Genomic DNA, 14,019 nt, shown 5'->3' with positions numbered 1-14,019 from the left:
AAAGCAGCAGGCGGACTGATCCTTCCCTCACCAGAGGACCCACTACTACCAACTGTCCTGTGTGGAAGGGAAGAGGGCAGGTAGGCAAAGACAATGCCAGGTGCCAACTCCTGATGAAGCCAGGCTAGTTCTCTTCTAAGTATGTGGCTTTTAATGTATCAATTGCGTTTTTAAAAAATTATGAGCCACTTCGAGGCCACCAGTCAAAAATCATATGAAACCATTCAACAAATCCACTATATGGATTAATTAAAATAAACTATGCCACTGCTGAAACACCTAAAGGGCACCTCATTTGCAATTGCACCAGTTCACCTAAGTACTCAACATAGAGAAAAGTGTTATTTCTATGAAAATATACTTTAACAAATGTGGTACTACCAAATGTGGTACTATAACATGCTCCCTTCATTTAAAAAAACAACCATGGAATGTAACTCACTAAGAATTTTCAAGCAACATTCACCATCAACAAAGGCTCAGTGATTTACCTGAATGCCCGTACATTGTGGCCACGCACTCGCCTGAGTAGAAATCAAAGATAGAAAGGTTCTTGTCAGAGCAGCTTGTAGCAATATAGAGACCAGAGGGATCTGTTTGCACCTGAAACAAATGACACAGAACAGAGAAAAAAAAGAATAACAAAATATATCTGTGCTATGGTCTCTTGGCTTTAGAAAGTCTAGTTTGCAGGATTTTGCTAAGTGCACACAACCAGGTGGGTATGTTTCATGGTATGAGCATTATCCAGGCCAGAGGATAATAATGCATATTTTGTAATCACATGCTAACCAAGTTAACTAAAAAGCAGATGGGGCTTTGGATCCAAACTCTCCTCTTCTCCCCCCAAAAAACCTTGAAGGGAGGGTAGAGTTCACCAGCCATGTAGCTGGTATATACATACTAGGCATTAGAGGTCAGGATCCCCTCAGAAGAATAGGATTTATCTAATGTTAGCATTGTTCTAGATTCTCAGATCTCTCCACCCTGGCAATATTGTCATCTTCTGTGTCACAGATTTCTAGCAATCTGCTTTGCTGAAAAAATCTGGAAAGCAAACAAACTGATCTGGCTAGGAGAGGTGCTTCCTGAATCAAGGCTAAGAGAGCCGAGAAACAATAAACAAAACTGTTTTGGAGACTGAATGCAAAGTTATTGTATATGTTTCCACAACACAGCATGCAAGAATCATCAAAAGGGAATAGAGGAAGTGCCCCAGGATAATGCATGACGTGCACAATGGGGAGAATGTACCATATTCAAATATGCTTATTCAGCACCACCGGATTTCTTGTCCATATGGATCAGTTTAGAGTAGCAGCAGATAAATTATCCACAGATGCCACTTTAAAACACAGCCCTTTTATTGAGAAACCCGAAGCCAATACTTATTTATTCATCCCCGTTTTTAGCGCAGAGTGATTCTTATGGATTTTAACTACTTACTTTCTGGAGTAATGGTAGTAATTTTATCCACATCTTTATAATGTTATCTTTCATTTATACCCAGAATGTATTGAGAATAGATTATCCATTCTGCAATTTGCACAAACATACACCAGCAACAAATGACATATTCCCAAACATAAGGTCTTCACATTGCATGGAATTAAGTTGAAATCTAGCCCCTCAATCAGAGCACCAAATCAAGCTGCACATAATAAAAAGCACACACAAGGAAAAATGGAGCCGTGGGAGGCAAAACCGATAAAGGCCTTACTTTAATGAGGGTGCCATCTTCACTTTGGGATCCCTTGTACAGCTTTTTTTGCTTCCCACTGCTAATGTTGAAAATCCTGAGAGGGAAACAAGACATTATCATTAATAAGGCCTTGCTATAGCAGAACAAGAATTGCATCTCAGGACTGTAATACCTCAAAGCACTGCCTCTCATATAAACCGACCCAGACTCTGCATTCATCCTCTGAGGCCCTTCTTCATGTGCCTCCTCCACGTGTGGTCCGAAGGGTGGCAACATAAGAACAGGCCTTTTCTGCAGTGGCTCCCCATCTGCCGAATGCTCTCCCACGGGAGGTTCAGCTAGCACCTTCATTACATATTTTTAGGAGCCAGGCAAAAATGTTCCTCTTTAACCATTTGGCTGATGAATATTCTACGACCTTTTAAATGTGTTTGTGGGAGGGGCATTATTGCTTTGTTGTTTCCTCTCGTATTTTTATCTTTTGAACTGCCCTGAGAAAGCTAATAAAATATAAAATAAATAAAATCTAGTTCAAACAGTGAGTGGCCAGCCAAATATCTCTGGGAAGCTCACCAGACAGACTTCTAGCATTTAGGACCTCTTGTCTGATGGGTCTTGAACATGTGACAGTTTCATTTAGCCCTAAATAGCTATTAGCTGTAAAGATCCACCTCCCTTTCAAAAGAGATAGCTAAGCTAGTGGCCACTCCACCTCCCCATCCGACGCTATTCAATCACATAAGTGCTCCTGCCACTCTTCTCTTGGGATCATAGCATCAGAAGGGGCCTCAAAATGACACCTACCCTAACCCCTGGCCAGTGCAAGAAATCCTCTGTCAATAGATTTCTGCATACTGTCTTTGCATTAGGTGTGACTGAATAGTGAGAAGAAGCTAGTCCCAGGCATTGGTTCTTTGAATAGTGAAGTTGGAACAAGTCAGGCACTCACAGGATGGTTTTCTGATTAGTAGCGCCTTCACCCACCTTCCCCAACCATATGCTGTTGGACTACAACTCTATGTAACCAACCCTAGGATCTTACAGCACAAGGCAAGGGAGGAAATCTAATTGATTGACTGATTGATTAATAATAATAATAATAATAATAATAATAATAATAATAATAATAATAATAATAAAAAACAACTCCCACCATCCCTGATCATTGACCTTGGTGGCTGGGGCTGATGCAAGCTGCAGCCCAAAAATCTAGAAGGCACCAGGGTGGGGAAGGTTGGTATACATAGGCCAGGAAATCTTAAACATTGATTTGACTCCATTGGTCATGTTTATGAAGAAATGACACACTGAGTTCAATGGAACTTGTTCTCAAGTCTAAGCTAAGGAATAAAAGGTTTAGATCCCAACTAGTGAACCAACCTGATATTGCGGTCCTGGCATCCAATAGCAGCATACTTCCAGTTAGGGTCCACATCCATGTCGTACAGAGTGGTCTTCCTAACAACATGGTGCGTACGAGTAAAGAGAACCCCATCAGCTGTCTAAGTGCAAGAAAAAACAGCAGCAATGAAGACCGGGGCGCTACAATGATGACCCCCAGGGTATTCTTTCCAAGCAAGAGATAAAAGCGCCCGCCTTCGAAACAGTTACATAAAGAGGCTGAAATTATACAGTGGCTGAATGGCTCCATTACTAGCAGGCCTCCTGCAACATAGTTTCTTCTATTTTTTTATTATTTTTTTAAGTCAAGATAGGAAAGAAACAAGGCCTGGACCACCATCCAAAGCCTTTCCTCTCTTCTTCGCTCTTAAAACAGCTCTACTCCAGAAGTTACATAAAGACAGAATACTCTAATGGAATTACCTTCTGTGCAGTGCGGAAATAGATACTCTTATCTGCTCCACAGCTGATCATTTTCACCTTTCCATCATTGGCTAGAGAAGGAGAGAAACAGGTAGGCCCATGAGCAAGCGGACATGCAATACAAAACTTAGATTTCTTCAGTTTATTTGTGCCTTACAGTCCTTCCTGTATATGGCATATTACTATTCCTGCCAGTCTGTGTTTTAAAGCAGCCTTCTCAAACATTGTGTTTTAGAGTACAGGCTCCATCACCATGGCTGGGGCTGATTGGACTTGCAGGCCAGAACAAGTGGAGAGCACCAGGGTTTGGAGATGATATTTTAAGGTTGTTTTTTTAAAAGCAATGCACTTTTCTACCCTAGCAAACCAGGCTCTGTTCCATTTGAAGGAGCACAATGGATGCCAGAGTGAAGAATAGCAAACAGGCCCATTTCTGTTTGATTCTCACTACCATCCTGTGAGGTAGGGCAGGCTGAGAAAGCATGGCTGGCCAAAGTGTACCCAGTAAGCATCTGCACAGAGGTTTCAAATCCAAGTTATGTATTGCTACACCACACTTAGTTAACCCATACAATCTCCCCAAACCACTTTAGAGGTTTTACAGTATTTACAATTAGGCGATATACAAATTTTGCTAATGAAAAATCTGAACCGCGAATAGAGAGTAAGTGTACCACATCTGCAAATAGCTCCACATCACCCATGCAAAAGAGCCAAACCACATGTGATAGGAGAACACAAACCAAGGTCAATTTGGCAGGGGAAAATGGCGAAGATAACTTTCTGATAATGTGTGAACATAGACAGCAGCCTTATACCAATTCAGACCATTGGCGCATCTAGCCTAGCTCTCCAGAGTTTCAGACAAGGGTCTCCCCACTCCTACCTCGAAATGCCAATGATGAAATCTGTGACTTTATGGATGCAAAGCAGATGCTTTCCCACTGATCTGTGGCCCTTCCCCAACTGAACGCTGAATATGAGCAAATGAATGTTTTGTTGCATGATGTCTGCTGCACTAACCAGTTGCCTTTCCTCTACTTGGAAAGTTTGCAGTATTCCAGAGGCAGAAAGGAAAGGAACCAGAATGTTATGGGAAGTGGGTACCCAAATGCAGCAATCAGCTATGAAAACTGTCAAATGTCTATCAGCTACTTGTAACTGCAATGGGGAACATTTGTCGAGTTAACAAAGACAGTTGCACTTGACCCCGTTACCTGCAAACTTCACAGCTGTGATAGAGGACGAATGCTCATCCAGTGTCTGTTGCAGGCTATAATCCTTCCCTGCATCCAAAACATGAATCAGTCTGTCTCGACTGGCTGATGCTAGAAGCTTCAACCCTGTCATAAAGATATGAAATGAGAAAATCCTTTAGTTGCTAATGCATTTTCTCAAGCTGGACTTCAAAAGGACTGCAGTATGTTGTGATACAATGGTGCTTTCCTCATGTTGGAGGATGGTTGGTGGTTAATGGACTGAGGTTGAATCCCAACAAGACGGAAGTACTGCTTCTGGGGGACAGGGGGTGGACATATGTGGGGGACTCCATGCTCCTGAATAGGGTAACTGTGCCCCTGAAGGACCAGGGGCACAGACTGGAAGTCATTTTGGACTCACAGCTGTCCATGGAGACACAGGTTAATTCTGTGTCCAGGGCAACTCTCTACCAGCTCCATCTGGCACGCCGGCTGAGACCCTACCTGCCTTCAGACTGTCTAGTTATCTCCCACTTGGACTACTGCAATGCAGTCTACGTGGGGCTACCTTTGAAGATGACTCAGAAACTACAACTAATCCAGAATGCGGCAGCTAGACTGGTGACTGGGAGTGGCAGCTGGACCATATAACACCAGTCCTAAAAGATCTGCATGGCTCCTGGTACATTTCCCAGCCCAATTCAAAGTTTTGGTGCTGACTTTTAAAGCCCTAGATGGCCTTGGCCCCGTATACCAGAAGTACTGTTTCCATCCCTGACAGAGGTCCAGGGGCCTTTTGGAGGTTCCTTCAATGTGAGAAGTGAAGTTACAGGGAACCAAGCAGAGGGCCCTCTGTTAGTGGCACCCACCCTATGGAATGCCCTCCCATCAGATGACAAGGAAATAAACAACTATGAGACTTTTAGAAGACATCTGAAGGCAGCCCTGTATAGGGAAGTTTTTAATGTGTTTTGTTTGGGCAGCATACAGCAGTAGCAGCAACAACAACAACAACAACAACAACAACAACAACAACAATGTTTCATTCTGCGATTAATTTTTAAAAGGAGCAATGGCCTATATGTGCCTGTGGCTTTAGTAATAGACTACTTCGTCTCCTTCAAATTTTATATCTGGAACTGAATGATCTCTGCTAACAGAGCTAAAGAGTTAAACTCAGAATGCCAATCTGAGCTAATCTTACCTGTCTCAGGTCTGGAGTACTCAAGGCAGAGGATTTCAGAATCATGAGCTTCCACCTTCAGCATTTCTCTCAGGGATTTCAGCTCATAGATCCTGAGAAGAGCACAGTCAGAGGGTCAGAAAGGACCTTTCAGTATTGCTACAGAAGTTTAGCCTTCTTTAATAATAATTTAAAAAAACCTTACCTGAGAGTACCTATCCTGTCACCTGATGCCAGGTGCTCCCCAGTAGGGCTCACACAGACTGTACGAATCCCCACTTTTGCATCTAGGGCCTGCGTGTCAGCCTTGTCGGCACCCCCACCAGTGTTATATTCTGTGTCCAGGAGGGTCTGAGTGTTTTCATCTACATATATAATTTTCATCAAGTCCTGATAAGAAAAAGAACAAGACGTTCCTTATGTTATGGCTTTATCTATAACCTGCTACACAGCCCAAAAGCTACCCCAAAGTGGTGAACAGCAGGAGTGTTTGATTATACTGGTTCAGGCACTTTGGGCGCTGGTTCTTACATAACACAGTAAATACGTGGAACAGAAAAAGGATCCATACAGGCTACAACATGCCAACAAAATCCAAGGCTGCTCTCACAAGCAAAACTTAACTTGGTTGCTGCATTTCAGAGCAACATTGCCTAGATTGCACATTTGGTATAAAGCTGGCTGCTCAGCTCCTTTTGTCCTGCATTAAGAACAATCCCATGTGATGAGTTCCAGACCAAAATATGTTCTTACATTGCTCAGAATGTTCCGATGGAGAGCCGCCCCATGGATGTTGGAGCTCTCTGTGTTCCAGAGGCGGATGGTGTTATCAGAAGAGCAGGTGATGAAAGAGTTTGGGGGCAAGCAAGACTGGTTGCTATCCTTCACCTCAGGGTACACCTGAAGACAGGCAAACAAAGCAAAGTAAGAAAGGTATCACCTGTATTTGACAATAAAAAAAAGGAAATGCATTTGCACCAAACTGAGGATGGTGAAATTCAGGAGAGAACAGGGCTCCTTGCTGCTAAACAGATGTGTTGGAGAGGTGACTTTGATAGGTATGGCATTTTTACACCCTGCAAACCAAGCCACTTCTGCCAAAATTCCTTGTTCTACATAATCATTAAAGAGCATGAGGCCTGCCCTGTCCACGTTTGAAAGTGGTCTCCCTAGGCAAATTAAACCTTCATTTCCATTTATATAAAATAACCTGGCCAGAACATGACGGCAATTTGTCCTTTAAATAGGAGCCCTGCTGTTACATGATAACACTCCAAATGGTCATTAGAAGTAGAAAGGAGCAAATATCTTTAAACACTCTTGCACACACCACCAGGGAGCAGCACTCTGCTATTGCTATGATCCTTTGACACTCTGGCATAACTGAAACCAGTACTGTACTGAGAAAAGGAGGTGATCTGAAATGCCTACTTAGTTCCCTTTGTTCCTTTTCCGACTAACCCCCTAAGAGAAAGTTTCTGGATGCACAAAGCAGCAGCACTGTTGGGATAGGTGCTCAGTACACATCTACACAATGGAGTTGTGGAGTTTTTGAGTTAAAAGAGAGAGAAACTATCTTATTGCCACTGCACAAACAACTGCTCCCCTCAGCTCCCCCCACCGCAAGGCAACCTTCTTAATCCTTGCTTACCTCAACGTTCCAAACACAAGAGGAGTGGTACAATGCCGAATAAACCTTGCCCACTTTCTTGGGATCCTTGACATCCCACACATACAGGCTGTGATCGTTGTAAACGCAGGAGAGCCACTGGTTATTGGGGTCAAAGGTCAAGGCAATGGTGTCTGGATACTTGGCATCGGTCACGTTAGAGAAGAGCCGGCTGTGAACAAAAAGAGGACAATGATGAATTGTTGGAAGAACACGGAGGGTGGAACGAGAAGTGACAAAGTATAACAAAGCTTGGGCAAGGTGGTTGCTTATTTTGCTGGCCACCACCTGCTATTTCGGCCTTTCCCAACCTGGTGTGCTTCATGGGTTTTGGGATTACAAGTCCCATCAGCCTGAGCCAGCATAGCCAGGACAGATCCAGGTTGGGAAAGGCTGACCCAGTTAATTCTACATTCACATAGTTACACTTTATCATATAATTACCTTGCCCATTTATAGAATTCTTTCCAGTGTTCAGAAATGCTTCATACACAATTATCTTGTTTTAATTGTTATTAAGCCCCTGTAACCCAGGTCTGTATTGTAATCGTATTTCAATGGAGTGGGCAACTGAGAGAGATTGTCTGGGCTAAGGGTAAATATTGCACTTGTGGCAGAGCGGATTCAGTAAACCTGCAACTTACGTAGGGGTTAAGTTCCAGGGACTGTGCCTAAAGCCAAAATCACAGTAGTCAAAACCCATTAGGGGAGACAAAAAAACATGAGCCACAAGGAAGGAACCCAGTCAAAGGAAAAGTTGATGTGCAGTGCCTGCTTCTTGTGCCTCCAAACCAGAAGAAGGCAAGCAGCAATTCACAAGCAAAAAAAAACGGTTCTGTGAGGCCCGCTCATGAAAACAGCTCTACCCCTCCAGGTGCAGAAATGCATCTTGGATTTGAGGGTTGCATATGCTTACAGTATACATAGGCATTCTCACTCTCCTAATGCTATGGATTGTCTTCCATTGAAATCTCAAACTGCCCAGGCTTATGGGAAAACTTTATCTTAAAAATATTCCGTTAACTTGAAAAAAGAAAAAAACTTTTCAGAGTTTTTCCATTGTAGGAAATGAAGCAGTCTGAAGGGGGCACACACACCACCCCCCGTGTTTTTGTTTGTTTGCTTGTATATGTGTGTGTGTACACCCGTACATGTGCACACAAGTGAGCAAGAAACAGAGTGCTTACAAATAAATCTAGGAAAGGTACAGTGGTGCCCCGCAAGACGAATGCCTCGCAAGACGAAAAACTCGCTAGACGAAAGGGTTTTTCGGTTTTACGTTGCTTCGCTAGACGAATTTCCCTATGGGCTTGCTTCGCAAGACGAAAACATCTTGCGCTTTTTTCTTAAAGCCAGTTGAAGAGGCGCAGTTGCGATGGACCGTGCTTCGCAAGACGAAAAACATCGCAAGACGAAAAGACTCGCGGAACGAATTATTTTCGTCTTGCGAGGCACCACTGTATTAGGGTATTACTAGCCCACACATACCTACATCAGTCATTTATGACGCATCAAACACCCTTAAAAAAACCCAGAACCATCTCTTTCCAGGTCACAGAAACCTCTCCAGCTAATCATCTGGAATCTGCCACCACCATTCTTACTCCATGGACATGGCTGCTTACAAGGTGTCCACATTTGAATATATTCTCCTATGACTCTTGCCTCTTCCCTTTTTCTCCTCCCTCTACCAACAGTCCATTAGCAACATTTAGTTTGTAAGTTCCTCAGGGTAGGGACTTGGCTTAAGTTACCCTGTAAAAAGTGTCACCTTATGGTGATGCCCCTATATGCAAACAGGTTGAGTGGGAAAACAGGAAAAATAGCAGACCAGGAAAACTGAGGGGTAGAAACCATCAAGCTCTAAATAAGTTACCAATCTACACTGATTGCTTAGTGCTATTATTCATTGTATGGTCCCTATCTCAGAATCTCATCAGATTTTGAAGAAACTGCTGCATGTACATTTCCCTAGGGAGAGCAGCAACAGACCCTTATAGTAGCATTCAGACATCTAGAACAGCAACTGAAATGCAGAGAATATCAAATAAATAATATGATGTTGGGTTTTTTGATAAAAGGCGCTAGGGCAACTGAAAGGGTCAGATTTTGAGAACTAGCAGACCAAAGAATGTAACAGAGATTGTACTGAAAGCCAAGTAATTAATGAAGCGTGGGCTGTCAGAAGGGCTCAAGACAAGCATCCCACAAAGAACCTATTGCATGAAATGGTTTTAATGATGTCTGTGGCTTTCAGCTTCCTTTCAAATGAAAAAAAAAATGCATGCAGCTATGTTTGTGATCAGCTCCCAAGCTCCATACTTTCAGGAGCCACGTAATTTTGGCTGCTCAGAGAGAAATTATAGGCATGGGACTGGCAGAAATTGCTTCTGGAGGAAAAAAGAGCCAGCACAGTGTATCGCTGGCCGAGTGCTCCAACAACACGAGGCTTTGAGAAACGGAACAGACTCCGCGTTTGATGCCCAGCTTCCCATTTCAAATAATTGCAGTTTTAGGATGCAGCTCTCATTAGCTGCTCAAGGCTGCATTCTGAGCAAAACTGTAATCCAAACACGTGAACTACAGTGGTGCCTCGCAAGACGAAAATAATTCGTTCCGCGAGTCTTTTCGTCTTGCGATGCTTTTCGTCTTGCGAAGCACGGTCCATCGCAACTGCGCCTCTTCAAGCGGCTTTAAGAAAAAAGCACAAGACGTTTTCGTCTTGCGAAGCAAGCCCATAGGGAAATTCGTCTAGCAAAGCAATGCAAAACCGAAAAACCCTTTCGTCTAGCGAGTTTTTCGTCTTGCGAGGCATTCGTCTTGCGGGGCACCACTGTATTAATGTGGCCAAGAGATAGGAGTATGCACAGTCATGGCTTTCTCGGCTACAGCTGGACAGGGCGTATCACTTTTTAATCTGCAGGGTAGTTGGTCTTTTCAGACCCAAGAGCCAGTGCATTGAAAAGGCACTTGCCTTGTGCATTTGTATTTTTTTCTGTCATTCTGGGCTATTCTAGAGAACCAGTTTATTGCGCACTCAACCTGATTTGCTTGCCCAGAGCAAGATCGTATCTGGTCTTCATTGAGAATTTGTTCTCATTCATTTTACTACAAATCAACAGTCATCCTGCATTCATCCCAATTTCCTTGTGGGATGTTTACACATTTTCCTGTTAATAATTCATTCATCCTACACTTTTCAATGCATTTCACTATTAGTCTCCTAACTGCAAAAAGTCAGTTTCTTTTTTAATTTGGATTTGTTGTGCTAGGATGACAGAACACTTTAATTCACTTGAATTGTGCAAACCCAGATTTCCTGGTATGTGCTTGAATCTCTCCTGCAAAATGCAGGCAATCAAGGGACTCTCTGGCTAACAGGGCAGCAACATGCGAATGGTCTAGCAACTTCAGCTAGCAAGATATTAAAAGATGCTGCACACAGGCATGGAGAGGCTGAACAAGGAATGCTTCTTTGCATCAAGTTTGTTTCTAGAGAAATGCATATTTAATTAAAATACTTGGAAGGGCAACAAAAGAATGCTCTGTTGTGTGTGCATACCAATGCATAGCTCCAACTATCCAATGATAAAGAGTCCAAGGCAAGCGCATTCTGCCTACTTAAACTCCCCAAAGCCTACTAGGACGATGGCAGATTGAGACTGGGGCACAGGAAGGGAGAGAATACTACAAGACAAGATTTGGGTGTAAAGGCACAGAAGGAACTGCTTTAGAAGGAAGATGGGAGAAGTCAAATTTGTAGGTCACTGGAACAGCTGGTACAGCTGCTTAGTCATATTAATGCACAAAACTACCTTGTACCTGGTCAGACTATTTGCCTGCCTATCCCATATATGCACTTGAGCAGCACCTTTCCAAAGCAGGGAACTCTGCAGATGCCACATATCTAACCTGGATCCTTCTACATGCAATGCATATGTCCTACTGCTGAGCTATGGGCCCACCTTCACTTTCAATACAGACTGAAAAGCTGAAACACCAAGCAGGCGCTCTTGCCATGACTTTGAGACATCGTACAAGATCACAGATTTTGTTATGTCAAAAGAGGCTCGTGGGCCTCTCCCTTTTCCTACCTGGCTTCCGTGACGCTGGCAATATCCGTCCCCAGGAAGTGTGGCTTGGGGAGCGTAGTCACAAAGTGAAGGTTCAAAGGGTTAAAAATCCGCACCGTGCCATCCGCACAGCCACAGAAGATGTAATCGTGGTTCACAGAGATGCAGTTTGCCACAGTGGTCTGAGGACACAAGACACCCACATGAGCAGCACATTCCTTAAAAAAGCACCACATTAAAAGCATGACGAGGTAGAAGGAAATCAGGGTGGTGGGGACAAAGAGGGACGAAAGTGAAGAAAGTGAGTAATATGAAATGAAATGAGTAATATCAAATGAAAAGAAAGCGAATGTCCTTTCCTAGCAGTTCCTTTCCCTCCTGCAAGTCACAAAATTATTTACGCACCATACTGGGGCAATATTCCCCTGCATCAGGAGAGGAAATGAACCCTGCCAAAACACACTTTCTGGCTTAGACTTTGTCCTATTCCACTAAATATTCCCCCCGCTATTACGATTTGCACCATCGCAAAATATGACAACAAATGGGAGGCATGGTGTGGAAGTGGGGTGCTGGAGGCAACGATGCCATTCTGACTTACTGTGAAGCTGTCTGTGTTCTAAGTAAAAGAGAAAAGGTGATTTCAGTGCAGAAAGGAAGGAAAGGAGGAGAGAGAAAGAGAGACATTCAACTTGGAGAGTGAGGCTCCTGTTTAAAAAAAGTAATCACACACACATGCAAACCTTTGTGTTTTACCATACTACAAGGGAGAGCACGTTTTCAGTGCGGTTCAGCATCAAGCTGTCTAGGTGTCTATTCATCACAGAACTAGTTATTACCTCTTTTTAGACAGAAAACGCATCTTGCACAATTACAACCGTACAATTCTATGATTCTGTTATTCTAATTCAGTTTGTAATGCAGGTCGGTCACAACTACTAGGGCTTCTGCAAATCAGCATTTTTCAGATTCAGTTACTCATCTGAACTGTAGCACCTTCTGGGTGGCTACAACATATCTAGAAACATAATAAAAACATCCTTTCTTCCATATATAAGGCTCCCAGGCAGACTCCTTCCAGGCCAAACCTAGATCTGGTTAACTTCATCAAGGTTCCTGCATAGCATGCCTTCAGACCAAGCGTGCCCCAGCTCCCAGGACAACAGCTTGTGGGCTTAGTGCATTCCCATCATCATCAACCAAGAGTTCCAGCTTCTGAACTTACTCTCAGCTCCACCCACTTGTCCAGTAGCCTCTTCTCGTTGAATTCACACAGGAGACCTGAGGAAGTGATACAGAAAGTGCTGTCTGCTTTTTTGCCCCTGCCGCATGCCACATCTGTGAAGAAGTTGTTCCTTAGTTCCCCAAGCAAACCGGAACGTCCGAGCAAAGGAACTGTAGCATTCACCTGGTACAAAAGAGAAAAATATGTTAGAAGATTGCTGTACGTTGGTGAGCATAAATGCTTTGAACAGGGCATGTGCTACAAATAAATCCACCAGTTGTATTATTGGGATATATTCTAAAATCATGTTTTGCTAGAAGACAGGACAATGATAACACTTTCTGATAGCAGTCTATGCTGCAATCAGTTCCAAGTCAGGAGGAAATCAACAAGACTGAATTTTGAGAATATGGGACGCTGTCCAAATGATAAAACTAGCAAAAACATAGTAAGAGTAAGAGAAGGAAGGCAGACTGACTATCAATTTATAGAGAAGAGGGTCCCACTGGTTATGAACTGGTGTAACAAAATGCAGGAAAATGTTGAACAACATGTTTTATTGAGAAAATTGAAAGCATGAAGGTAGCCTCTGTTTTTAAAATGAAAATATTTACAAAATAGCTGAACACTGCTCTTATAAATCTACTATGTTGCTTCTCATAAAAAAGAAATAATTAAAAATGTTCTGAAGAGAACTTCTCAGATGCACTCAGTGAATATTATAGGATAAAGCTTTTTATTTTTCCATGGCCAATATCATCAATAAAATGCACAACAGATTATCTGTATTTCCAAAATTGTTTAGGGCATGGCAATCCATCAGCCAAGCAAAGCAAAACCTTCTGTAGAAAATGCATCCTCTCTCCCCGTCTCAACAGTTCCTTCCCATCACCCGCATATATGCAGTTTCTCATTTGTGCCTCTCACCTTTGAGGTTTTGCTGTCATCCAGGTACCAAAATTTGATGTGCCGGTTTCCAGCTGTGACAAAGTAGCTGCAATCCTCAGAGAATGACACTGCTGTCACTTTGCTTGAGACCTTATTGGCTGCTACAACAATGTTTTTCTGGAAAGAAAATGTTCAAGCAAATCAAATCTCTTGCTGACCAAAGAGGTTCCATTTGCAAATGTAAGTCGTGAGTGAC

At 43.0% G+C, this 14,019-nt stretch overlaps 1 protein-coding gene across 5 annotated transcripts in view; it reads right to left on the bottom strand.

The window, feature by feature from the left end:
- MAPKBP1 (mitogen-activated protein kinase binding protein 1) overlaps nucleotides 1-14,019 on the bottom strand; it is a 119,293-nt gene that overhangs the window by 26,516 nt on the left and 78,758 nt on the right. For 4 of the 5 annotated variants that reach the window (XM_082239208.1, XM_082239211.1, XM_082239210.1 and 1 more), the window contains exons 7-19: nucleotides 13,803-13,940; nucleotides 12,876-13,058; nucleotides 12,252-12,269; nucleotides 11,672-11,832; nucleotides 7,560-7,749; nucleotides 6,662-6,808; nucleotides 6,114-6,298; nucleotides 5,930-6,021; nucleotides 4,744-4,869; nucleotides 3,527-3,597; nucleotides 3,083-3,204; nucleotides 1,721-1,796; nucleotides 492-603 (exon numbers count right to left, since the gene is read on the bottom strand). In XM_082239208.1, coding sequence (XP_082095334.1) covers nucleotides 492-603; nucleotides 1,721-1,796; nucleotides 3,083-3,204; nucleotides 3,527-3,597; nucleotides 4,744-4,869; nucleotides 5,930-6,021; nucleotides 6,114-6,298; nucleotides 6,662-6,808; nucleotides 7,560-7,749; nucleotides 11,672-11,832; nucleotides 12,252-12,269; nucleotides 12,876-13,058; nucleotides 13,803-13,940 — 1,621 coding nt within the window. The remainder of the gene's footprint in view (nucleotides 1-491; nucleotides 604-1,720; nucleotides 1,797-3,082; nucleotides 3,205-3,526; nucleotides 3,598-4,743; nucleotides 4,870-5,929; nucleotides 6,022-6,113; nucleotides 6,299-6,661; nucleotides 6,809-7,559; nucleotides 7,750-11,671; nucleotides 11,833-12,251; nucleotides 12,270-12,875; nucleotides 13,059-13,802; nucleotides 13,941-14,019) is intronic. The other variant, XM_082239209.1, reaches the window with a different exon arrangement.

The sequence above is a fragment of the Podarcis vaucheri genome, assembly GCF_965113315.1.
Source record: "Podarcis vaucheri genome assembly, chromosome: 1".
NCBI classification, from domain to species: domain Eukaryota; kingdom Metazoa; phylum Chordata; class Lepidosauria; order Squamata; family Lacertidae; genus Podarcis; species Podarcis vaucheri.
This window is presented reverse-complemented; position numbering and strand designations above follow the sequence as displayed.